The sequence below is a fragment of the Ammospiza nelsoni genome, chromosome 2 (assembly GCF_027579445.1).
Source record: "Ammospiza nelsoni isolate bAmmNel1 chromosome 2, bAmmNel1.pri, whole genome shotgun sequence".
Lineage (NCBI taxonomy): Eukaryota > Metazoa > Chordata > Aves > Passeriformes > Passerellidae > Ammospiza > Ammospiza nelsoni.
Window position 1 is genome coordinate 113,219,149 of NC_080634.1, and position 27,672 is coordinate 113,246,820.

General features: G+C 40.4%; 1 protein-coding gene across 1 annotated transcript in view; it reads right to left on the bottom strand.

The window, feature by feature from the left end:
• The window catches only part of LOC132069644 (amine oxidase [flavin-containing] B-like), a 54,192-nt gene extending 26,869 nt beyond the window's left edge, over positions 1-27,323 (bottom strand). The window contains exons 1-3 of the mRNA XM_059466006.1: positions 27,225-27,323; positions 8,901-8,995; positions 7,936-8,073 (exon numbers count right to left, since the gene is read on the bottom strand). Coding sequence (XP_059321989.1) covers positions 7,936-8,073; positions 8,901-8,995; positions 27,225-27,270 — 279 coding nt within the window. The 5' untranslated portion in view covers positions 27,271-27,323. The remainder of the gene's footprint in view (positions 1-7,935; positions 8,074-8,900; positions 8,996-27,224) is intronic.
• Between the last annotated feature and the right edge of the window lie 349 nt (positions 27,324-27,672).

A 27,672-nucleotide genomic window follows, 5' to 3' on the forward strand; every position in this document is an offset into this window, starting at 1 on the left:
AACATTTCCTTTTCAAATATTTTTATACCCAAATCAGAGCTGTATAAAACCGCAACAATAACCACCATTTCCAATCATTTGACACGGTATTTCAACACCAGTTCTATGAGGCTCAGAAGTATTTCTTGCCCTTTTAAAATTTGCATATAAAATTTTAGAAATGGTTTCGTGATGCCACTTGCAATGCTCCAAAAAAACCCACAACAGCAGCATCAGCACTGCCATTGCATGGATCACTTGCTGCTCACAAAGGCTCTTGCTGCAGTGGGGGCTAAAGCTCACTGAAGAAGATGAAACTAAAGGGAGGAAACTCTTGCAACCCAGCTGTCCCAGGAATAAACCAGCAGGGAAATGAGAAACCCAGTGTTTGTCACAAACTTTACAATTCTCAGTAGATTTTCCTCAGCCATCTGTTTCACGTCAACCAAGATTTGCCTGAGTTATGATGGACCCCGTGTAAGTCGTGCAGAAAGAAGATTTCTTTATACAGAAATAAGATTTCTTTGTACACCAGGTCTGTTTCAGCTCAAATAGCTGGCTTAAGGAATGGGTTATTACAGAGGGAAAAACCCCACAACATGACAACTGAATATCAGCAGCCCCTTGAATATCAGCCCCAGCACTTAGGGAGGCACAGGGACCATATCTCACGTGCCTTCTCCTGTGAAGGTGACAGTGAGCAAATGGGAAAGGACTGCCAGGAAATATCAGTGTCTTAATGCAGAGTGGGATTCTCAGGAGAAAATCTGCTTTTGCAGACCCAAGACAACTGCAGGCTCCCCTAAACATTATGCACCCAGGCGGTGCCAGAGTGAGACGCAGCACTGTGAAATGAAGCCCCTAGTGACAACGATCCATGCATTTTTCATAGCACAGTATAAACACCTTATAAATAAAGTCAGCTCTCACTGAGCACAAATATTCCCTGAGCTAAACCATCTAAACCTTGGACTAACTGAGGCTCACTTCAGCAGGACTGTCACTCTGCATGCTAATTCACAGCCAGACAGGTTTATTGGCACGTAGTGCCCTCTGCTGATTCACAGCTCTGGTGCAGCACACACATGCCATTTTCTCAGATTAAAATCCCAGTAATGTCATTCATACAAAGCTCAGGAAACGTAAAACCCCAAGCTGTGACAAGGAAGATCAGAAACAGAAAAGCACCACTTCAGGCTGTAACTCTGTAACTGTCTCAGATGCTGCTTCTCCTCTGCTGCCTTATGGAAAAGTATAATTTTGGTCTGTTTTTTTTGAGGGGGGGCTTTTTGGGGTGTGTGCATGTGTTTGTTGTTTTTTGGGTGTGTACGTGTTTTTTGGTTTTAGGGGGTTTGTTGGTTGGTTGGGTTTTTTTGTTTTTAATTCATAACGCCTAACAAGACATTTTTGAGACTAAGCCTCTTGTATAATCATAATTCTCAATTAAAAAATGGCAAGTAGCTGGACCAAAATGAGAGGGATTTTACAACCTACTTAGAAGCAGAGCTGACCTTCAATTAAGCTCCCTTTATTTTGAAACTGTTCAGGATCTCAAATGCTCAGCTGGTTACTATACTGACAGATATTCTAAAGATAACAAAATCTATAGGTTAGAAAATTTAATTGCAGCAGAAAAATCCTTATAACTGATGGTGCAAAGCTAGAACATTAAAACATGCCAAAATTTCATCCAAATATCTTTCAATATTTAATTTGAGTTCATCAGCTGTGGATGCCAACACGTCTTGGGAATTTCATTAAGAAAACTAATTCCATTTTAAGTGTTGCAGAGCCAGACACAGTGGCTTGAAATATGCATTCTGAAAAGGAAAGGAGCTAATTGGGAACAAGTTGTTTCTGTTGTATTATGGAAATAAAGTCCATCTCTACTCTGCTGCACTGGTCACGCAATCTGTTAAATACTTGTCATACTTGAAAGAAAGTAGAATTAGAGAAACACCACTGAAGTGATATAGAAATTAAATTGAGGATCTTGAGGATCTGAAGCACATATTTTTAGGGACTTTGTCTCTAGATACTCTTTGATACTGGGCTTGTACGTGGCTTTCAACACCTGAATTAAACCAGTCAACAAAATGGATAAAATAATTGGAAAACTATTCAGTATTTCTAGAATTGGTCTTAAGAAAAATTTTCCTTCCCTTCTAAAAAGCAGATAAGTGGGGCATAAATAAATAAAAACAAAGGAAAAGTGGAGCTTCATTTGAAAGAAAGCCTTCAAAAGAGCATCTGCCCACAGCATAACTGAGTAGACACACTGTCCCACAACTAGAACACTGGGTTTATGTAAAATGTGACTTTAGGGTCACTAAAAATATGAAAGCTTGCATAAAATTTTACAGACATGTGAAACCCAGTATGCTCAGCCAGTTGCTCCAGTATTAAACATTTCTCTAATTCTGTTTTCCTGTAGACATTAATCAGCTTCTCAAGGGAAACAAAAATCAGCTCTACAGTCGGATGCAATGAAGCTTTTCTCCCAGCAGCTTCAATTAAATAATCTAGGTGGGAGCACAAGTCCTTTTCCTTGTGTCCTCACCAACAGACTGTGGAGTCTGGGAAAGCAGAGACTCAGGAAGATTTTTTTCTCCTCAAATTTAATTAAGAAATGCATACTTTATTCTCAGTTCATTTTTCTTACTGCTTTCATCCTCATGCTACCATTAGGTCACAGCTTCCATCCTCCCATTCAATCTTCCTGATCAATAATCACCCTTTGCAAGACCGTGCTTTACAGCCCCCCTTGACAGAAATCACTTTGCAGGTTTACTGTCCATAATTGCTTCTTTTAGGCTGCTTTAATCCAAATATCTACATTTTAATTTAAAAAGTCCTAATGAGGAAATTTCTTTTTGCAAATACTGCTAGCTGGCTGGCATGGAGAAAAGGGAAGGTGCCCGTTATGACCATCTTTGCAGGGGTCTGAGGATGAGGGAAGAGACGAGAATCTGACTCCATGTTCCAGAAGGCTGATTTATTATTGTATTATATATATTACATTAAAACTATACTAAAAGAATAGAAGAAAGGATTTCATCAGAAGGCTAACTAAGAATAGAAAAAGAAGGAATAATAACGAAGGCTTGTGACTCCAAGCCAGCTGACTGTGATTGGCCATTAATTAGAAACAACCACATGAGGCCAATCACAGATGCACCTGTTGCATTCCACAGCAGCAGATAATCATTGTTTACATTTTGTTCCTGAGGCTTTGCAGCTTCTCAGGAGGAAAAATCCTAAGGAAAGGATTTTTCATAAAAGATGTCTGTGACAGCCCTTCTATTTACAGAGCAGGTCCAGTGACACCAAACGTCCAGTTTTTCCTATATTCCTGCCAAAAGCTGCTCTTCATTCTCTGACTGTAGGATATCCCTTCTGGGGCTCTGGAAGATGCTTTCACCAAATTGAGCTTGACCAACCTCAGACTCACTTTTGAAGCTACAAGTGGGTGTGATAATGACACAGCATCTTGTGGCAGGAATGTCTCCATCCTCATCTCCAGAAAAGGGTTAAAATAACATAGATCTGTGTTCCAGTAAAGCCACCTGATACTATCAAGGCCCTGCAGCAATTTAAGTGCCTTTGAATTTACTTGGCTTCCTTTTCAAGAGAGCAGATGCCCAGCTTCTTCAACATTGAGATGTCTTCTTCCCAGTTCCCCAAATTCTTGTTCACAAATTGTCACCAAAAAGGAGAGAACACAAAAGATGAGAGGCTATTTCACCTCATTTAAACTGATAGCCCTTGAGTCTCACAGTCTTTCCATTCTCTGACTGCACTCTAATTGACATATACAAAGAACATGAAAGCACTTCTATCAGGTCATTCAAAAATGCATTTAAGCAGGTATGTTTTGTAGTACAGACTATGCCAGAAGATACTGCCCTTAGACTTGCAGACAAGGCAGGTGAAAAGCTTAAATAAATCATATTGCTTAGCTTCAGTGCATGTATCACAGAAATCACAGAAGAAACACCACTAAATTCTGCAGCTTTAGACACAGCAGTCACTTACCCAGCTGCTAATTAAATCCCAATACAACACGACAATCATATTTCTAATTCATGAACAAGACCACTGCAAACTGCATTTTAATAAGCACAATAGTGATGAAAATGAATGACACCCGAGAGGGCTGTAAAATTTGGTTCTGCAAGCCTACTGTAGATCAGGAGGCAACCTGGCCAAAATCAGGGCAGATTTGGGGTCCTGATTAAAAGTACTGTGTGCAGAGGATTAAATATTCACCCTCATGAGGCGCTGCAGGCAGGGCTCCCATCACCACTCTCCCCAGAGCTGTCAATTATTAATCTTTGTACGAAAATGGTGCCAAACTTCAAGGGGGCATGACATGCACTCAGACACCTCCAGCCAGTGCTGCTGGCACAGGGATGAGCATGAGGAAACTCCAGGGAACTTAACTGAGGGAATGGTGGGGTGGCAAGTTGCTGTCAAGAACTTTTCCAGTGCCAGGGGAGGGGACGCATCATGTTCCCCCGGCATCTTAACCTGAAATACCACCAGGATGGGTGCTGGGGCCTTTTTGATGAAAAAACAACTAAAGAAACAACTCAATTATAACCACAAGAGGAATATTTCAGGTGCAACAGGTTGTGAAAATAGCCAGCTACCTCAGCCAGCTGTTAGCTCTATCCACAGCCTGCCCTGAGACAACACAGAGATTAGAAGGAACAAATGTTTCCCCAATTTTTAATAATATGGATTTTGTAAGAAACATCAATGGCATTATCCCATAAAAAGATCTGGTAGAAAATAGGGTCAGAGGATGTTCAGTTGGCACCACAGCTGGACAAAGAGTGGATCATCCCCACAGCACATAAAGGAACCATGTAAAAGCATTCACTGGGCAAGCCATTGATACAAAGAAATGTTTCCTCACAAAGATTTAGGATTGCAGAGTAAACCAGTTCAACAGTTACCTTGGAGAATGAACCTGTGTTACAACTGAAAATATGGTAAATTTGTGTTTTAAAATGCAGAAACTTGGCATGGCTAATGAGGCTCCACAGAAGTGAAGTACAGCTTGAATTAACAAGGAAAATTTGTTAATTAAACCCCTACAATAATTGGCACATTTTCATTTTTCATTCTTTCCAGAGACTGTTACATGGTAAAAATTACTGGGACTATATGCTCTTAGCTTTTTTTTAAAAGACAAAAGCTGTCATTTTGGTGAGGAAAATAAACACCAATAGTCAAAAGTTGCAAATGTGCATATCTAAGGTATGACCCTGAATCCTCTCCTGGGCAGCTAAGAATTTATTCCCATTTTAAGGGGCATTTTTACAGATTTTACATCTGCCTACCAGTCCACTGGGAGAGCTGTTAGGAGATGATGACTTCTCAGACAGTTCTGCTTTTGCTTCTTAAATCTGGATTTATGAACCTAATTTCAGTTAGGCTATTGAAAAATCAATGGTGTTCAGGCAGCAATTTGCCTACCAAATACTACTTACAGAGCTATACTAATTTTCTCACTAAGGCTGATGAACCAGTATTTAAAAAATGAAAAGAACATACTAATCTCTTTTCAAAGACCATGGAAAAGGCTGCTTAACAAGTGGAGGGAAAAGAAAAAAAAATTAGGGCAAGAAACATCATTTTGAGTTTCTGTGAAAATATCACACGTCATATAAGCAAGACGAAAAATAATCTCACAATAGAACCTGGCATTAAAAAAGATTAAAGGAGAAAAGAACCATGCAATTCAATCAAGCTGGTAAAGCCTAATTAGCAGAGACCCACCCAGAGATCAACAAAATGCATTCTTTTCATTTTGTAATACAAAGAAGCTGCATATATTACTTGTATTAAAAAGCCTCTAAAATGAATTTAATTAACCATGAAAGGCTTTATTTTGCCTTTGGGTATAAGTAAAAACAGTGGCTGATTTTACAAGATGCACTGTGATGCCTGATTTTTGTGCAGCAAAAGAAGAATTAAAACCTTTAGGTTTCATCGCCTCTCTGGGCTCGGATAATTTTGTGGTCCAGAATTTAATTACATTTGACCACAGTCACAAAGCTTGGGTCAGCATGTGAATTCAAATTCACACAGGGGACACAGCCCTCTGTGTGCTTTGAATATACAGCCTGGGAGCACTGCCCAGATTTCAAGGAGCCCACGAGCACTGTTCATTTTCAGAGAAACCCTGAACAAGCCCCATGGTTCAGAAACCTGCAAGGAATGTGTTGAAGATACATGAAATGCTGAAGATTTGGCCACAAGACAGTGCATATGTTTATTATATAGTGCTCACATGCCAATTATTTAACTGTGAGTAATTCTTCAACTACGCTAATGATTCCCCACAATTGGATAAACACAGGAGAAAAATGGAAATAAAGGATTTTAAATGAATGAAATCACAAAATGCAAAGGATGTGCTGCTGACTGTGGAATTATCTCTTCTCTTTACCTCTTGCTTGGCTAGCAGGGAGTTCTGGCACAGAGTTCTCTCCCTCCTCTCTTCAGGAACTCCTACAGGCAATTGAGCCTACAAACTGTTTTTTCCATACAACCTTTAGGATCTTAGCATGGCTTGGGAGTGCCCAGCCAGCAGCTGGGATCTCTCTCCTTGGAGACTCTCAACACTTGACTGGGAGTGTCAATAAACACTCAAATAAACAGTGATTTCTGGCACTATTTTGGAATGCCACCATGCTTTTCAGGACAGCAGGTTGCCCTGAAGAGCTGAGCATCCTGACTGGCCGTGTCAAGTGTTTCCCCTCGTGGCATGACCTCCTGTCACTGTTAGGGAGATTTGAAGGCTAAAAACTGTGAACAAACAGAAAATCAGGCTTTGAAAGCAATGCCAGAGGCACACAAAACAGAGCAGCGTGGAAGTATCCATTAGTTCTACCACAGAAATGGTAATTACAGACAGTCACCATAGCAAATCACTTTGAGAACAGTTTTCTTTTTTTATAACAATTGAGTGGAAAAAATAATGGAAAACATGACAGGACATCTTTCCTCTGTTGCTGTTTTAAAAACTGTCAATGTCTTTAACCTTTGATCAAACATCAACTACAAATATTTTGCCAGTCATTGTCCAATGGCTTTTCCTAAGCATACAATGAAACCCAGAGTTAACTTCCTTGGGTTTAACATGGAAAGTGTCTCTTCTGTGCAAGTGCAGCACTGGTCTATATCAGGAAAGGAGAAAGGATGCTCTTTTGGAGAATGACTACTGAGAATACGTGGGCTTTTTAACAGCTTTGCCATAGCTGTTCTATTTCAGACCCTGTGGAGGCTCAGATCTGCCTCCACAAGGCTGTCTGATTCCCAGAGCCTTTTGCAGTTACTATTTTGCTACCCTGCATGTTAAGTCTCCCCATCAGCACAACCAGACACAGCCTTTCACATTCCTTTCATCAGCATAATAAATGTCACTGGTTTAGGAAGCCCATCCTGAGGGACTTTCAGCTTGCTTGGAAATACCTCCAGGACTTCTGAAAGGGATTTTCAGACACCTTGGGCAGTTGCATATCAGAGCTGGCCTGCACAGAAGAGTCACAGTTTAAAAACTGTGAATGTCTTTAACCTTTGATCAAACATCACCTACAAATATTTTGCCAGTCATTGCCCAATGGCTTTTCCTAAGCACATAATGAAACACAGAGTTAAAACAAGGAAGTTTTTTGAGAACCTTCATATAACCTGAACCACAGCATGAGCTAACAGGATGCACCCACAGGATACACGAATAAAGATGTGTGTGTGTCATAATTTGTCCTAGTACAGAAATTTGCTGGTGATTTCATTATCAACACACCTATTTTTTTTAACCAACAAACTCAGATGCTGCAGACTCAAACAGGTATTCTCCACTGCAGCAAGAGTGGAAAACAAGGAGAAAGGAGATCACTTCAATGTTCATGTTTACAGCAGCAGCTTCAGAGCATCTCTTACCTTGACATGGTGAATCAGGTGCTCAACTTCATTCACTTTGTATGTCTCTATTCCCAGCTCCTTAGAGAGCCTCAGGAGACGATTCTGTGTTGGCCCCACGTAAGCCCCTCCAAGGTCCACATACTTAACTTGCTTATTCTGGTTTATCACACACAACACACACAAAAGGGAAGAAAAAAAAAGCAAAACCAAAAGAGATAAGCCCTTTGTAAATAGCATACAAGCTAAGAGAGCAATCCAGAAGAATCAAATTAAATTAAATACTCCCAGGGCATTTTGGCTAAGATTCTTCTCCCCATGGAAAACAAATGCTTTGGTAGAGTTCTGGTGTGGTGATTACTGAGTTCATAACCAGCATGTTGATTATAATTTGGAGTTCATAACCAGAATTGGTGACTCATTGTTACATTAGAGCCTTAAAAAGAGGAAAGAGCCTGGCAGGCAGAGAGAGGAGAGTCAGAGACATTTGTGCAGCTCTTGCTCACTCAGGCATCTCACCAATGACCAGTTTAAAACACACTACCCTAGGAAGCAGCACAGGCAATATTTTCTAGTGGGCAGAGTGAGAGGAGGTGTCCCACATCAAGACAGAGCAGAAGTTGTTCTATTTCACAACCAGCTCTGACACTCCTCTGCCCTACACCACTCTGTATGGCCATGCCACAGTTCAACTCAATACAGAATGGTTGGCCTCATGTGTGTTTCTTCCACAGTGATTTCTGCAGTGTCTTTCCCCAGGAAATGATTTTGAAACTTAGCTCATTGTGTTCTCCATCCCAGGTGGATGAATCCAGAGCCTGAAGACCGCAGAAATATTCTGTCCCCACCATCCTACCAGTCTTTCCCTTCTCTTATTGGTACAACATCAGGAAATTTCCCACTGCTGGTTCTCTAGAAATTTTCCCTCACATGGCACACTCTGTAAGTATGAATATGTGGTAAAAAATGGCTCTGGGGATAATTACCCTTACGGTGAAAGTTCTTCCACCAACTCTGTCATTGGCTTCCAGCAGCACCACATTCAGGCCTGACTCAGTCAGTAGCTTGGCTGCTGAGAGACCTAAAGGATAAAAAGAAGAGGAATTAAGGAATACTTCTGTGTATGCACTGCACAGCTCTTGTAATTTGATATGTAAATACTCTCATAGCTGTCCATCCAAATCCTGATTTTTTCATTCAAACACTATACCAGAGTGGTGAGGTGGTGGAATTAAAACCCTCAAAACCCAATAATCATTAAAAGGAACTGAAGCCATCTAATTAAACAGTTGTTGTCCAATGTTACATGTGCTAAGCAAGCTCAGGAATTCTGATGCATCAGGCAGCACTTAGTACAATGGTCACCCAGCCAGGCAGAGAACTTACAAACTTTACTGTTTGTAAACAGAAAGCTGCCCTCCCCAGCATTTCATTTTTATATAACCCCAACAACAACAAAAAGGGAAGAAGTATTATTATGATTGTTCTAAATTAATGAAGTTTTCTTGACACTTGCTCTATGTCTCTCTTTCCAGTTCTGAATATTTTGGAGCACAGTAGCAAAGTTCCCACACAGTCAGGTCAGAGGTTTCATCTCCAGAAGAACATGTGGTCTGACTAAGAGATAGAATGTGCAGCTGTGTGTGGCAACAAGAATTAAAAGTATGGGTAAGCCTACCACAAAAAATTGCTTTTTTCTCATCCATTTTTTAATACATTTTATTTCCATCTTGCGACTCTTGAAGCTGAGACACCCAAGTGAAGGAACAGTAAAAACAGAGGGGGCAATATCTCTTTTTAGTTGTGATCTCATAAATCCTCACAATTGCAGTGGAAAATATCAGAGTCAAGCCCTGCAGCAAGTGTGGGAATGAAGAGAATTGGAAAGGGGGCACAGGGAGGGAACCCAGCCCACAACCTCTCAGCTTCCTAAGAACATCTCTGCCTTTTACTTCAGCACACAAACTGAGATTTAAATAAACTGAGGTGCTTACTTTGGCTGCAAGTGAATTTCTAGTAAGAGTTATATTCTAGCAGGTTGTATCATCCTTTTGAACTAACAGGATGTGCTGAATAAAGTTCAGCAAGAGGCCAGGCTGGAAGCCACACTCATACATCATAATTTATCTCTCCTTTTGGCTCCCTGCCTTGTCACCATGAGAATGCAATCAGCTCCCTCTGTGTGTCCTAGTACATGCAGTTTTTGAGTTGTCATCCAAACAGATTGTTCCAAGCAGAAAGCAGCCGTGGAAGAAATGGCAAAAAGAACTGACAGCAAAAACAGATGGCCCAAGCTAACATGGCAGGAGTGAATGAAATGAAAATGAAAAAAATATAGCAGTCCTGGGAAGAACATTCTGGTCACCAACTCATGGACTGGGGGTAGGAGAACCCAGTCCTGTTTCTAGCCCTGTAGTGAAACTGCTGCAATGTGCTGCAGTTAAGCTGTTTTTTTCCCCCATTAAAAAAAGAAATTAAAAGAGAAGAAAAATGTTACAATAGTGTAGACCTATCTGAAGAATTTGACATTTTCTGAAAAGCAGCTGCAGATGTTTCCATTAAAACATCATACCCTCCTGCCTTTTTTTTTTTTTCCCCTAGTTTCATGGGCTTATTTATCTTGGGTTTTCACATAAGTGTTTTGTGAGAAAACCAGTAATGAAACTGATAAAGGTCTTTCCATACTTCCTACTGAGGAAATTATATTGCAAAAACATCTGGCTGGATCAGTGGCCTTGACTACACTCAAAAATATTTGAAGAGACCAAGGAAGAACATAACACAGAAACAGCCATGGTATGTTAACATGGACAAGCCCTTCAAAAAACTTGCAAAGAGAGATTGGCTCCTGGAGAAAAAATAAGCAACAAATCTCCTAAATAAATCTGGCTTATCTGTCAAAGAAAAAAAAAAGAAGTTACTTCTCAAAAAAGACAAATATTTCATCAGCTGGGAGAGGATCAATAGCAGTTATTAATAATTTACAGAATGAATGCATAAACTGAAGGCTGCTGTCACTGAAGGTCTCTGCTGGCTTTTCATGCTAACAGGTATTGAGTAATCAATTAATAGCATTCAGTTACCAACACTGATTAAAGGATATGAGATTTGACTTTCTTTATTAAAATCTAATGAATAAACATTGCAGTGCAGCTGGGAACAAAGGCAGTTCATTCCCAGGAGCTGAACCAACAGAGAAGTTTGTAATAGGATAACTCTCTAGATTCCACTGAACTGCAGCTGATTGGCAGCCCAGGTACCACCTCCTCCTTTCCTCCTGCACCTTTCATCCACCTGATTGCACCTACCAGTGTTTACTCCCCATTTTGGGGCATGTGCCACCTTTCTCCCACCCCCTGGCACATTCACACATGGACCTGTTAAAGATGGACAGGAGTTTCCTCTTTACTGAAGCAAAAACAACAACCAGAACAGTGTTGAGGGAAGGATCAGGCTCATTAACACCTCACTGCCCTGTCCAAGCCCATCCTCCAGCAGATCTGAGCTCTGCAGGGGCAGGGATGTGTCCTTGGGGCTTGGGAGATGCAGTCTGCAGGGTTCCCAAACCAAGCATCACCTGATCAGTTCAAGGGCTGGTCCCCCCCTTCCTCTCAGCCACTTCACAGCTCTGTTCTGGGCCCAAGTTTGCTGCAGAAATCATCACAAACACATAACAGGAAAAGGATGGAAGAAGAGGAGGCCCAAGAGGGTCAGAGGGCACAGCAAAAGACCAGAGTTGGTCTCTCAGCACACACAGAACACGGAAACTCAAGGCTGCTGGTGACAGAGACCACATCACAGTGCAAGTGCCAGCTGGGAATGTTGCTGGTTTTGGTACCTCGCACATTGGGAATCACAGTACTGTCACATCACTCCACACCTGTTCCTGGAGCTGGACCCAAGGCCCCAAATGGGCTCTTGGGCTGTCACTATAATAACAGTGAGGGAAGTGGATGTTTGGGAGGGAGAGCTCTGAGCCAAAGTGGTACAAGGGCAGGGAAGGCCCCAGGAACAGCAGCAAAAGCATATTAAAGTGGAAATGAACACTAAAATGTGAATATTGGGGTGTGAGGTTGAGGTTTGCAGCAGAAAACCCCACAAACCACAGCCTCTTTTCTGGGCAAGAGGCAGAGTGGTCTCTCAGTGCCTCAATTGCTGCAAACAGAGCACACACAATACCTGTGAAGCAAAGCCTGGAAAAATCAGTCACACATGATATAAGGTCTCCTCTTGAGAAGTTTAACCCTTCACATGTTTCACATTCCAGCACTGCCTCTGGCTTACCTGCCACTCTAACACATCACTAACAAAAGGCAGATATTTGATACTGCCCCCATTCCTCACAAGGAAGGCAAAAAGCTGCACTGAAATGCAAAAACCATCCAAAACTGTGACTGCTGCTATTATTGCTCCTATGCACAGTGTTCTGTCACCCAGAGGCAGCTTCCCCTGCTCCCCAGGAGCATTTCAGTAGAATCAGATCTGAATTGCAATATAAGGCTCAGCCACTTTTGCCACCACTTCACAGAAGACAGAATATGGGTGCAGGTTCCAGCACAGGTCAGCTTTCTCCCCACAGAGAGCCATATATAAATATAGAGAGAGATACAGCAGAAATCAAACAGTTTAGGCAGCCTCACCTGCAGTTCTGCTCAAAGAACCAACAGGCAGGTAATTAATGCAAACAACAAAGAAGCAAAGATGATTATTTGAAGCCCCAGACTGAAAATACCACCGTGTTTAGAGGATGCTTAACTGGGCAAGCCTCCATCTGTCACCATGGCAACCTGGTACCCAAGGCAGCCCCCCAGAGATGCTGGTGGGAGATTGCCTCCCCCAGAGTCTTATAACACAAGTTCAAGTCACGAAAATCATTCCTCTCCCCACCGTGCAGCCATCTGCATTCACACAGAGTGGACTCAAATGTAATCATCACAGTAATTATTTCATCCTCAGTTCCAACTTCTTTCTTTCTTGGTTGATGTCTCTGTACCTACTAAATGCCTTAAACTGCACCATTTCACAAAACAGCTTCATTACAACCTCACTTCCTAACATCAACAGTTTTCTTATCCTGAGAGAATGACTAATTCAGATTTTAATACTTTTTTAAACAGAAAATTTTAAATGTTTATGCTAGGGCAAAATCCAAACTGTTATTTAATAAAATCATAAAATCATTACCCTTAGAAATATTTCCAAGATCACAGAGCCCAACGTTTATTATATATATTATATATCATATTATATATTATATATTATATATTATATATTATATATTATATATTATATATTATATATTATATATTATATATTATATATCATATATCATATTAAATATTTATATTTTATATTTATATTTATATAAAATGTATATTATATAATGTATATTAGATATAAGATATGTATATATATGTGTGTGTGCTTATTCAGACTTTTTATATATTATATTAATATATAAAAATTATATATAATTATTATATTATATATAATATATTACATATATTACATATAATGATATATATAATATAAATATTATATTTATCATGTTTATTATATATAATATATATTATTATATGTAATATAAATATTATATTTATCATATTTATATTTGAATTGACAAATGTGAGAAGAGTCTAATTTTTCATCTGACGTCCATGTGCCCTACAATGTAGCCCAATGATCAAATATATTTGACCATCTAAAGAGTATTTTAAAGCAAATTTTCTATAAAACCTAAAATTAATAACACTGTTCTATTCTGCCTGGAATCAGCAATTTTACTGAAACACCCTTTAATCTTAGCATTTCAGAAAAAAAAAAAACCACTAGAAAGAACATGACTGGAAGTTGCATCTCTGAAAAGCTGTAAATTTCTGAAGACATTCCTGTTGAACTTTCTCTGTATTACTCACTACTATATCATGTTCCTCCATAATTATTATCTCCTCTCTAGGAAAAAAAAATTGCTTGTCTTATATAATTATAAAAATCATCTATGAATTCTAAAATTTAATTCATGGAGGGAGAAAAGAAAGTTCTAAGCCACAGGCATTCAATTAATAGCTTCTAAAATTCCTGGCAAAAAAAAATTGTTCACCTTATAACCACAAAAATTCCTCCCTTTGACTAAAATTGTACATTGAGCAAGAAGAAAAGCTGCCATTGTGCTTGTGCTGTATTAACTTGCAGGTCTTAATGCAGAACTTCCTCCAATTCATGGAATTTGCCATAATTTCCCTCCCTGTATTTATTTTGACACAAAAGATATGTTTGGAAAGGATTTTTTTTATCCTGGTTGTCAACCTGTTCAGCCACATCTAAATGACTGAGCCTGCAGAGATGTCAGGTAGCAGATGCTGCTTTGCACAGGGCCAGAGGGCAGAGCAGCCTTGGAAGAGCAGTGAACAAACATTGCACCTGGCTCAGCATCAGGATGTGCCCAAAAACGCACCTTGGAAATGGGATAACAGCTTGCAGAACAAGCACAGCCCTCTGCCCTGGGGTTAATGGAGAAATTGGGGGATGCAGAAATGATTCACAAGACTGACAGCAAAAAAAGGAAACATTGCAATTGATTATATACAGACAAGTAAGACTTCAGTTCAGGGTCTAAGGTAGATGAACTCAAGTATTTTTAACAGAATTATTCAATTATTCATAGATTTCCATGGATATTTAAAATATTTAAGCTGTTATTTAACACATTTAACCTGTTATTTTAGTAATCTTCATATTCTTCTTCTTGATCTTGAATATAAGTCTCATTTTGACTAGCAAAGCTACTTCTTTTCTTAAATTAAGTGATGAGTCTCAAAGAAAAAAAAAAGACTGAAAAAAACCCACCCAAACCCAAATAAATAAATTTTAAAATCCCCAGTTGAAGTATCAAAAATGTTAAGGAAAAAAACCAGGAAATCTGTAAAAATCTACAAAAAATTATAGAAGCTGGTACTGCTGTAGGAGCACATGGGAAATACAACTTCCCTCACTATTAGATGTCTTTGTACAGTATCCCTGACCTACCACTTTTGATGCTCAGGAATACTTCCAAAATACACACAGCAAATAAATGAATTTGGCCAAAACTGCTGCACTGTACCCAAAGAAACAAAATCCATCTGTTAATGCTGCAGAAGGACATTTGGGGAGAACACCACCATTAGTGGTCAACATAGCTGAAGTCCATAAGAAGAAACTGAGAGGAACATGCCCCAAGCAGGTGAGGTAAATTGAGGGGGAAAGAGAAAAAACACTCCATCAATCAGGAATTAAGTTTCAAGCATGTAAAAATCAGATCAGTTAGTGGAAGAATACATTTTGCCGCTGCTTAGACATAATTACTCAAAAATTCAAACAAAAACCCTCCTTGTTTATACTCAGGGCTCTCTGACCTCCTTCTAAGAAATGTCCCCACCACATCCTGTAATTCAGTGCCATCAGCATCAGTGACAGTGATGCATTCACAAGGGTCCCAGGATGAAGGAAGAGATGAGAATCTTGACTCCATGTTTCAGAAGGATGATTTATTATTTTATGATATATATTAATAGTGTGTATTAAAACTACACTAATAGAAGGATTTCATCAGAAGGCCAGCAAAGAAAGAAAAGGAATGATAATAAAATCTTGCGACTGACCAGAGTCCGAACACAGCTGGACCTGTGACTGGTCATCAAGTAGAAACAACTCATATGGACCAATCACAGATGCACCAGTTGCATTCCACAGCAGCAGATAATCATTGTTTACATTTCATTTCTGAGGCCTCTCAGCTTCTCAGGAGAAAAATCCTGTCAAAAGTATTTTTCATAAAATGTGTCTGTGACAGTGACAGCTTCCATGTCACTGTGACCCTGGAGGGACGGAGGGCAGGAGCAGGGAGAAGACCTCACCCACAGCCAAGCATCCATTTTGCACCAGTGGGATTTCTCCTTGGTGCTCCACAGCTTCCTCATTGCATTGCTGTGCTAGAAACTGCAATTTAATAGAAACTGCCTTGGTCTTGTCTGTGCCCTAATGGACACAATCTGATTACTGCTCCACCCCTGAGAGACTGAACCTGGCACTGGTCATCTTTAGCTCTGTCACTCATCGTCAGCCAGCCAAAATGTTTTAATTGAAATAATGGCTTGAGACAATAATGCCTGCAAGGTATTATAGATATGGATTGTAAATAAAACAAAAACCAAGACAACAACAGCAACAAAAAAGCAAAACCCAGGGTCAGGGTGAGTTAAGGTGGTACAGGATTGTTTTGTAAGGTTCCTCACATTTTTGAAAGGTCAAGGAATTTTGCTCTTGTGATAATAATGTGCCTTCAGTATGAAGGCAACCTTTTAACTTCTCTAATTTGGGCCATCTTAACAATAGTAATTTAGATATCTGACTCAGTCTTACCAAAGAAAATTCAAAAATTATAGTTCAGCACCTAAAACCACAGTAGACCTGAGCCAATGTAAATTGTCACTCTCAGTCATGCCTTACCTTCATGTCTAAACAGTACAGTGAAAACTAGCACAGCAACTCTTTTTTGACCCAAGTATTCTGGCCATGGGGAGATACTCTGCTTTCCTAAACTGTATCATCATGCTGCAATTAATGCCATTAAAATTAATATCACTCACCTAGAACATTACAGAGCTTAGGAAAACAACAAAATTACATTTTCAGAAACCCCAAGGAGCAAAAAGAGACATTATCAACCTATCTGCTTAAAATGTACATTTACTTAAAATATTTGTACAAAAGACCTAACATTTCTGGCTAAGATACAGCACTCCATGAGCAAATATAATTTATTTCTGTTGGCATTTCATTGTCTAGACAAGCAATGAGTTTTTCTGTCTGAGCTCTAATTCTGTAATTTTGTCACCGAGGTCAATAAGAGCATCCCCATGAGTTAATGGGACTTCATGGAAGCATAAACTCTAGTCCCAGCTTCCTGTGATCTCTTCCCCATGCAAGATCTCATGGATGAACCATTCATGGGACATGGAGCAGCATATATTAAGTTTCTAAAACCAGAATTGCAAACATTCAGCCTGTGCTTGTCCCAAGCATTGCAACTGGTTAAGTGATACAGAGCCTGGGCAGATAGGAGTGAGATGACCAAAGCTGTGGGGAGTTAAGCTCAAGCCCTGCCAAGCATGGGATGAAGACAATTTGTGACATTTGGGTGGAAACCCAACACCTTTGGTACCTATTGAGTGCTACCCAGGCTGAAGCACTGAAGGCACAGCTGTTCTGCCCAAGGCTTCCCCTCATTTCCACCTCAGTTTTACATCTGAAGTTCCCCTTGAAACTGCATATTGACAAAATATTAACAAAACAGGGCAGTCCAGATTTTCAAAGGTTGAGGATTTCTAGTATCAATCATTTACTGTGTTCTCTTCATTTAAAGGACTTGTCATGAACAGCCATGGCCACCTCACACTTTAAAGGATGTCAGAATTCTTCTCCTAGGCTTCAGTCAGGTAAAAAAACCAAACCCAAACACATTCTAGATGTCCTTTGTTATGGCTCCAGGATATACCAAAAAAGTTAATATTAATTATAATATGAATAATATAATTATCATTTATACTCTGATATTATCACACACTCTCAGTTCCAGGGCCTCCTTTAGCTTAGGTCATCCCTTTCTGCTAGTTTACAATCTGGGCTGCCTCAAAACACAGCAGACACAATGGAGGGGGGAAAAAAGAAAAGAACTGAAAGTACTACAGCAAACAGATCAAATAAAGCTGAGCACAGTGAACTGGCTGAGGGTCTGTCTATACAGGCAGTTTCCTAAAGGTATCCTTTCAGGCATTACTATTACGAAGAGATCTACAAGCAAATAAAATGCCAGTCAGATTTGCCCTGAAGAATAGTTTTGCCTTCCATACACAGGAATGTGGGAAAAAAAAGACTGAGCTGCATCTGGAAAATTTTGTAAAATTATGCAACAGTTGCCTCAGAAGAGAAACGCTTATCTGTTTTGCCAAGTCTTGCTTGTTCTCAAGCAAAGAATTCTTTTTTTTTTTTAGTCCTCTGAGAAAAGTAAATGCTCAAAAAACAAAATCAACTGGAAGAAGTGAACTTGAAAAATAAACAGACTATCATTCTCATATCTTGACATTAAAGATTGACGTGTAATTTCCCAGATTTCTCAGTATCTAATGACTCTCAGGTGTTCACCTAGGCCAGGCTGGGCAACAGCAAAGCCCAGCAGACCCATCATGGCCTCATTCCATGGCTGCCCATTTTGTTTCACATTTTAACTCATTTTGAGCTAATGATTTTCACACAAATAGCACATAATAATTACAGATTTATACTGAGCACCTCTCAGTGTCACTTCCAAACAGCCACACCCCAGAGACTCTTTGGAAATTCCTACCATCATCACAGCCCACAAATACAAATAGGTGTGCACACACTCGCAGAGGCTAAATTGTAAAGCCTACAAGGATTTGTGAACATTTTATCTATTTGAGCAACCAAAACATTAAGATGAGCCCTGCTGGAAGCCCAAACCATTCCTCAGCTGAGATACCAAAGGCTGAGAATGTCGTCTAGAGAAGCCCAAAAGAGAGCCACTAAATAAGATGACTTGTGCCGTCCATCCATCCATCCTAAGTGCAGGCAGGAGGAAGTTTGAGCCAAACAGTTCATAAAAACATCACTGCTATGAAAGAAAAAATGCTACCACTAGAATTGTACCATTCTGATAGAATGTGTAGGGGCAAAAATGATGAAACATAAAAGAAAAGATAATTATCTAAAGTGGACAAAAAAATGCATTTACACCCTTTCCTTTCCTCATTTGTGCTTGTTATTTAGCATAACTCACTGATTCAGCCTCTGGCCAAGCTACCTCATAAAAAATTAATTCATATTGGAACAAAAGAGGTGTCTTGCTCCAATATTTAATACACTCAAACACAGATTTATCACTCAAGCAAAAATGAGCCCAGTTTATACTCAAGCTATCTTAGTAATCCAGGTAATCATGGTGCACAGCATGAACCTGCTGTTTGATCAGCTGTTGCTGTGTGCAGTCAACTGAACAGACTCAATTCAATGTTTTATATGTGAATTATACCATCAAGATAAAGAGCAGCTGCCTGGGAGGCAGGAGGCTACAGGAGCATGTTTCCTCCCACTCTCCTCACTTCCAGCTGGGTGGAACTGAAAAGCATGAAAAAGTTGAATAGTACAAAGTAATATCTGTAAGATAAGCAGCTTTAAAATGAATCAAAACTTCAGAGAACTTTGTAAACATCTGAAAAATGAAGTTCCAACAGAAGCCAGGTCACCAACATAACTTAATCTTTGCAAGATGCCCAAGCCTCTAATGAGCCACAGCCAGACGCTTCAGTGGCAAAAATTAATGCATCTGTGATTTATTTTGCCAGAAGTGCCAGCTACCAGGAGTAACCCACAAGGTCTCAGACTTTCTAGACTAGACCACCAGGGCTAGTTTTCACTTTGCTTTCCCCCATCCTATCCCTTGCTCTCCTTTCTGCTACACAATCACACACAGCTCCCCTGCAAAATCCCAATGCCCATCATTTCCTTGGGCAGTTCCTTGCTCTCCATCCACTGCTGCTGCTCCTGATGTTGTTAAGAGCCCACAAAACTCACACAGCTGAGTCCTGTGGGGCTGTGGGTGACACAGGATCAGAAACCTGCTCTTCCCATAAATAATATTATCACTGTTTCTTGATTAGGTCAATGCAACTCCTCTCTGGCTTGACAGGCACCTCTAACTTTTCAGCACCTCTTTTTATTACTAACTTATCCAGAACTCAAGGTCTCCCCACATGAGATCCTGATGACCTTCTTCTTTCTCTTCCCTTCCACCCCAAATCTAATAATGGTTTATGGAGAAAATACATAAGTGAGTGATTTTATACTGGTTTTTCTTTAAAGCAAGCTGTGTGAACTGAAGACTGACAGGACAAAGACTGTTGTGCAAAACACAAGAGCATGGGTGGGTTATTTAGAAGAATGTTAGTCATTCATGGTTTAAATATCAATGGCCTGTAGTGCAGCCTCACTAACCACTGAAAACAGCAAAAAAATGTTAAACAAGAATAATGCAGCATTACAAAATTATAAACCTTAGACACAAATCAGTCCACAAGGGAAAAAAAATACAGTGGATGAGATGAATGACCACATTTTGACCATTCTTCAAGGCAGCAATGATAATAACATCTGACATAAGTTTACAAGGATGAAATAGGTTATCAGCCCAGAAGGAAAATCATGTTAAGTTCAAAAATGGCTATATAAAAATTAAATCACTGAAACTTTAATGAGATGAATGGAATTTCTTCAAGAAACTAAAGCCTGGCTGAAGCTCTGGAGTTCTCACCACAAAAAAGACAAGGACCTATTACAGCAGGTGCAGAGGAGGCCCATGAAGATGATCCAAGGGATGGAACACTTTTTCTAAGAGGAAAGGCTGAGAGAACTTGGGCTGCTCAGCCTGGACAAGAGAGGGCTCTGGGAAGACCATAGAACATCTCCCAGTGCCTAAAGAGGTTTACCAGAAAGATGAGGATGAAATTCTTAGTAGGGCCTGTCACAATAAGACAAGGGATAATGATTTTTAGACTACAAGAGGGTAGATTCAGATTAGATGTAAAGAAAGTAATTTCTTACAATGAGGATGGTGAAAAGCTGGAACAGGTTGGGCAGGAGAGGTGGTGGGAAATATTCAAGGCCAGGTTGGACAGGGCTCTGAGCAACCTGATCTAGCTGAAGATGTCCCTGCTCATAGGAGGGCAGTTGGAATAGAAGAAGACCTTGGAAGAATGGTCATTGGAAGAATGGCCTTTAGAGGTCCCTTACAACCTAAACTGTTTTATGACTAAAATTCCTCTTGAATGATGACTGATTTTAGAATCACCCCTGAGTGGTTTGTAAGGACATCAAGACACACTGTCAGCAAAGGAAATCCAAAGAAAGGTCTTCAATAATCTAGGAGCCTGCTCAGTAAACTTTTATAAGCATGATAAACTTCAGTGCTGTATCAGTGCCCTCTGTGAAATAACTGCTGCAGAACAGAGACAGAACACAAAGGCAAACAACTCCTCTTTTGGGAAGGGGCAGAGAGACAACATGGCTTTTTATCATGAAATAACATAACTATTTAATTACAGTTGTCAGTTGTGTTATGGAGAAGGAAACCGTGGCAGTGGGAAATGAGCCATAATCCCCCAGATTGTTTACACACAGAATAATAACTTCTGAAGAAGAAAAGCCTTCTGAATTGATTAAATTAAGCATAAGGCCTAATTCATTGACATTAGCTGCTGTGTAAGATATGTAAATACAGAGCAAAATCTCTGCTGGTTTACAATAATACAAGCAGCCCTGGAAGTTTGCCTCTGGGACTGTCAGGGCTGTGTGAGCCCACACTGCTCAGGCTGCCTAGGCAGTGCAAACATGAATAAACAGCTTTTTGGCACTTCTCTCCAGCTTTGGATGAGACTACATACACACACCAGTAAGAGTACCTGCAGTAGCCAACAGCATCCTTGTCAACTCTCAACACTCAACATCTCAACACTCCTGAGATCATCTTAGACAGCCTGAGCACTCCAGGATGGAGCCAGAGCAGGGGGCTGCTCCTCACAGCACCAGTGTCTAACCCAGAGCTGTGGTACTGTGGCTTCTGACATGGTGCTGGAGACTGACACTGATCACTCCTCACAGCAGGGGAAGCACAATGAACTGCATTTCTCTAAAATAACTCCTGAACTTGATGGTGCCAAGGAGTAAAATGAGCAAATCATGATTCATAAGAAGGCAGAATGTGATCTTTTGGCAACCTCTTGATGCTACAAGAAAATGAAAGAAAGAGAAGTAGGAAAGGAGAATGCAGAGAGGATAGACATAGAGGATGCAGGTGCACATCTCTGGTCCAAAGATGACCAAGTAAATAATTTTTAACTGTGTCTTCATGGAAGGAAGAAGAGCACAAAATTAAAATACTCTTTCCATGTCACTATCTTTGATCAGGGAAACTAAGTTTCCCAAGACAACCAGCTGAAAATGTCTATGGGAAAAAATAGTGCAGAAAGAACATCACACACTTGATCTGAACCAACCCCCTAGTGCAGACTAACACCACTCACCACCTCCAGTGTGATTAGGTTCTAGTCAAGTGCTAGACCAATCTCTGACACATCTCACCAACTAAAAGTACCCCTGCAGGTGGTCGTCCAAGCAAACAATGCATAGAATTCACTTACAAAGAGCTCTCAGTCTCTCCTGAAAATCGTTAGGCAATTCAGTAGCACAGATAAGAAAATCCTGTGGACTCTCCAGTTTGTAACTTTAACACCCACTGCTGCACATAAACTTTGGTTCCCTACCAGTTATTTCCCTTAATACTTAAAATATTTCATGTAATAGACATAACAGCAATTCCTTTCCCAAAGTTTTGCCATCCTAACTTACCTTTTTTCCCCTTCCATGGTAGTTCTCACATTTTGCTGAAGAGACTGAATTAACTTTCCCTAACAACACCCTTTCATAATGGCTAAATAAGCTAATGAAAAACCTTTCCTTAATGAAGCATCACCCTGAGCCCTGTGAGATGAGATGGCTCCTGCAGGTAGGCTGGAAAGCTTCTTATCAAATCAACTCTCAGACCAATTAGGAGGTCTCAGACAGTGAATTACAAGAGCTGTCCCTGCTGCCTAGGCTACCAAACCATTTCACAACATTATGCAGCTGCTTTCTGTTCTGTGTACTGTGCATTGCCAAGTTTTTTTCTGTGAAATGTCTAGAAGTCAAATGCAGATTCCCTCTAACTGGCTCATACTGCTGCAACCATGAGAGGTTGAGTACAAAAGGAATAAATTCCTGCTGTCAGATACAGAGACAGGTGACTGAAAATGTGAACCAAGAGCTTCATCATGCCAGCTGACAGGAAAATGTCCTGGATTCCCTTTGCCAGAGTGCATCCCAGAGAGGCCGAAATTCCATGGAGAGGGTCAGAGTGCCCCCACTGACAAATCCAACCTGGCTCCTCATGAAAAGCTGTTCCATCCATGCCCTCAGTTTGGCTTTGTGGGGTTTTCCAAATGGACATCTAGCACAGGACTCCCAGACTAGTAATGTTCTCCTAAAACATAGTCTTGTTTGGTAAACCATCTTTTCAGAGGAGGAACATTGAGACATTGTAATTTACTACCAGAGGGCAAAAAGAAACAACTGAATCTACTCAGTATCTATTCAGTGTCTACTGAATATTAGGTATTTCATCTATAGTTTTCTTACGTGTCCCAGATTTCTTTTAAAACACAAATTTGCCCTCTGCATCAGTCTGTTTTTAAAGAGATAGAACACCATCAGATAATAGCCCTCAAAACACCTGGTCTGTTTTGGTTTTTTTTTGGTTTTTTTTTGTTTCATTTTTATTTTTAAAACAGCTTGACAGTGGTTCACAGGTGCAGTGAGAGCTGCTGTAATTATACAGCACATTAAATTGTCACACAAATTAAAAGTGAGGCTTAAGAAGAGTAGAGAGCACAGTGGCACCTCAATAATGCAAGAATAGGTATGGAAATGTTTTTAAAACCCAACATAACAATAGAATTATTTTCTCTTACACTATGTTTTGGTTCTAGGCTTACAGGAACACGGCAGGTTGCTTGTAAACAGCAAAACACCAAGCATACTTCAAATAACACCATAATTAACAAAAGACTTCACCTTTAGGGAAAAAAAAAATCCAATTAACCTCACTTTGATTGTAAAATCTATGCACCAGAGATTTAAGAGAAGCATTTTCTTAAGTAGTACTGGCATAAGATTAGGATAAAATCTGATCATTTACTTGAAAACAAAACAAGGAATGCAGTTCCAATGGCAAAAACAGGGACAAGAAGACACTTTTGAAAACAAAAGGAGAAAGTCTTTAAACAAAATCTCTGAGCAGATTTCAAGATTTTATTTGAAGCCATTGGTGTCTCAATTTAGAAGATAAACAAGTTTGATTATGTTACTTTATAGTTTTCTCATAGTTGTTTTGACCCTTGTGCTGGAGGAGCCCTTCAAAGTAAAAGTGAGGACTCCAAGCAAAGAGAAGACTCTGTCACAATGCACATTCCAGCTCGAAGAGGGTCTGTTATGCTTCTGATCTAAATATTCTTTAGTACCAGGCATACTGCATGCAATGTGTGGCTAAGCATTTTCATATATGCTTTTTGACTCTGGGAAATTTTCTTTTGAAATATTTCTTTTTAATCTGCACCAGTTGCAAAATATTTCAAAAGCTTTTGTTGAAGTTTTACCCAAAAAACAGAATCTACCCTTAGCAAATCCTCCTGTTCCTCCGAGGTCTTAATTATCCTCAATATTATCAAGAGATTACCTACATCTTCAGAAAAGCCACAGACCATTACTTTGACTTGAAAGAAATGAAGACTAATTTTGAGTAGGTTTCCATTGCAGGAAATTTAAATTGTTCCTTAGTTTTATTCTTCCCTTTTATCAAACCTGCAATAAAGGACACTAAAAATTATTCAGCAAAGAAAGTGGCATCTTCAGGTAAATGAACAGAGACTGCCAGGGTTGTGAAGGTCTCTGCACTGTTATTTCATGATCAGGATTTCAGTCTTTATATTTTAAACCCTACTAATTACATCTGGATAAAAACACAGGCAGAGCCGCTGCCAAGGAGGGTCTGAGCCTGCAAATGCACAGCTTGCTTTACCTGCAGAAATAAACAGAGAGGAGACGGCCAAGGGGCAGCTCTGACACTTGTTTGTGTGCATCCTCCTGCTGGCACAGCAGGTCTTTGTTTGCTCTGCAATTCCCTGCTTGGCTGGGGCAGGTGGCTCGAGCACACCTCAGTGTGACAAGAGACTTCTGCTGTTTGTTTGCACAGGCAGCAGCCACAGAGCCTGGGTCAGAAGAGCCTCGGGCAGCTCAAATCCAGGGACTTTCTGAAGGAACACACACAGGAATTGTGGAGCAGCAACAGCCCTGCCCTCCAAGGGCTGCCTCATTCTAAAATTCAAACACTTCACTCTCTAGTGGACAGGAGTAGAGATCTCTGCAGCAGCTGTGCATGTTAGCAGGGGGTTTAAATCAGGGTAAGGAGATCTAAAACCACAGTTCCATCACCTGGCTGCAAGTTCAATGATGGACAGACAAGAGTGAATCAGAGTGAGCAGGAGCTGCACACAACAGCTAAAGGAAAGGGAATGAAGAGGGATGCTTAGTCAAAAGCCATTTTTGTGCCTGTGTATTTCTCCAGCCTTTGTGGGAAGAGAGGAGAAAAGTTGCTACAGCACCAAACAGGAGCATTTTGGTGGCTATTTAATGTTAATAGAAGTAAATAGAAAACTGTTCCCCCTGCCACTTGCTGCTGTCCACAGGTGGCAAAGAGTGAAGCACACGATTGACCAGAGCTCAGCACTGCTCCTCTGTCCTGATGCTCCTCCAGAAAAACCTGAGTGCGCTGGGCAGGCTTGCCGTGAAAATATTCCCATGGCAACCACAGATAACAGGGGTAGTTTAAAAGCTGTTACACTGACTCTTTCACTCCAACTCATTCAACAGAGGGAATGCAGCACTACTGCTGCACAAAACCATGCTACTGGAAATGTTTTTTGTTTACAAGGCATGAACAAATATTTACCACAGGCTAATTACTTTGAGTTTCACTGTGACACACGGTGTAAGTTAAAAATCAGCCACAGCACTGAGTTCAGAATCCACTGTGCTTTATAGAAAAGCACTGGTTAATGTTTTGCTGTTTGTATAAACATACTTGAAACATTCAAACATTATTCAGCAGTTTCTTATCAGAGAATCATTCTTAGGAAATAATGCTTTTGATTTTTTCTCTGCATTTTGTATATCATTCAAATTGCATGCTACACACCTTAACATGATGGTTAAACAGACACTTAAAATTTTACAGAAGTAAATAGTGGAAATTAAAAGCCATATGAAAAACAGATGGACAAAATCACATTTAGTAACAGATCTCAAGTAATTGTTTGTGGTTTGGCAGGAGATACTGCTGGATCTGTGCATGTGAGCACACTCCTCATGCTCTGAGGAGATCACCAATGGGACAGGAGCTATCACTCCATACCTCCCTATGCTAAGGGGCCCAAATCCAACTGTTGATATGCCAAAGGCACAGGGGAAAAAAATCTACTGCCCATGCACAATTTGTTTGGCACATGCATCTCAGAACAAAATGCTCAGGGGAGAGATTCACTGTGGGCAGGCACAGAGGTTTTCTGGCCCAGGCTGGGTTAAAAACAGCTGATTGTCACTCCAATGCAAGAAGGCTCCAGGGCCCCAGTGCTGCCTGTCCATTCTGCCAGGCTGCTCATGCTCTCAAACCCATACCTGTGCTGAAAGGGGAGCTAGAAACTTCCTATCCACCCTGCTGATTTCAGGCATTTTTCCTTTATGCCTCTACCTGTGCTGAACAAAAGGCAGCCAAGAATTCAAATTAATCACATGGGCCTCTACCTAACACCCCTGGACTGGGTGCAGAGGATGCTGAGTGCTTCCAGCCTGGCTTGTCCAAAAGATCCAGGGGTACTGGAAAAAAATTGCACAGGTTCAGGGGATGCCAGGACTGGACAGTGGAAGAACCAGAAAAATAAAATGTAAATATATATAATAAAATTGAAGTTAAAAATTTATTTAAATGAACAATAGTAGTAAAAATGAATGGTAATGGATATAAACTATAATAAAAATTTATATAAACTATAAAAATTTATCGTTTATATCAATTCTAGTTTATATCCATAAAATGGACATAAATTATAATAAAAATTATAATAAAAATATTTTATTATATAAATAAAATATAAGAAATAATAAATTATCTATTATAAATATAATAAATAAATAATAGTGGAAATAAATTATAATAGAAAAATTAATAGTAAAATAAATAAGAATAAAAAGTAATAATGATGAATCGAATAAAATAGTAATAATAATTACAAATTATTATTACAATGGGTAATAATACAAATACAAATATATATTGAATACAAATGGGTAATAATAAAACCAAAGATAAAGTAAATTATAAAATAAAAATTATATAAAAATAAAATTAAATAAAAATATGAGAAAATAACACTACAATTGACATTATTAATAGTTTATAATAATAAAACACTGCCTGCACCATACGGCACCGACCGATGGGGCTGTGCCCGGCCGGTTGTACCGAGCCGGGGGGATGCGCTCGGGCCGGGCGGGGGTCGCGCATCCCCCGCCGCTCTGCCCCATTCCCTCCCCGCCGTCCCCGCACCCACCTGAGATGCCGCCCCCGACCACGACCACGTCGCATCTCTCGGCCATGGCGCTCCGGGGCTCGCTGCTCCCGCGGCGGCTCCGGCCGGGCTGTGCCGGGCCCGCCCCGCGCTGGCACCGCCCCCGCTGCGGGACCCGGCCCGGGCCGTGCGGGGCTGCTCAACGGGGATGGTGCTGCAGCTGCTGCTGGGGCCGGGCACTGACCCACAGCCCTGCTGGGAGGCTCTGCTGTCTCCCCGAATTCCCAGGGAATTCGGCCCTGGCTCCCAAGGCGCAGCAGTGCGGACTCTCTGCTTGGTTCTGCTGGAATTCACTCCCGCAGCCGCCCTGGGGTGGCTGTGGCTGCCGAGGTGGGGGCTCTGAGATGTGTCAGTGCTGCTGCAGACCGGTCTCAGAGCACAGAGCTGAGTGTGACCCCCAAGAGGCTCACAGCCCCACAGGGCTCGTCCA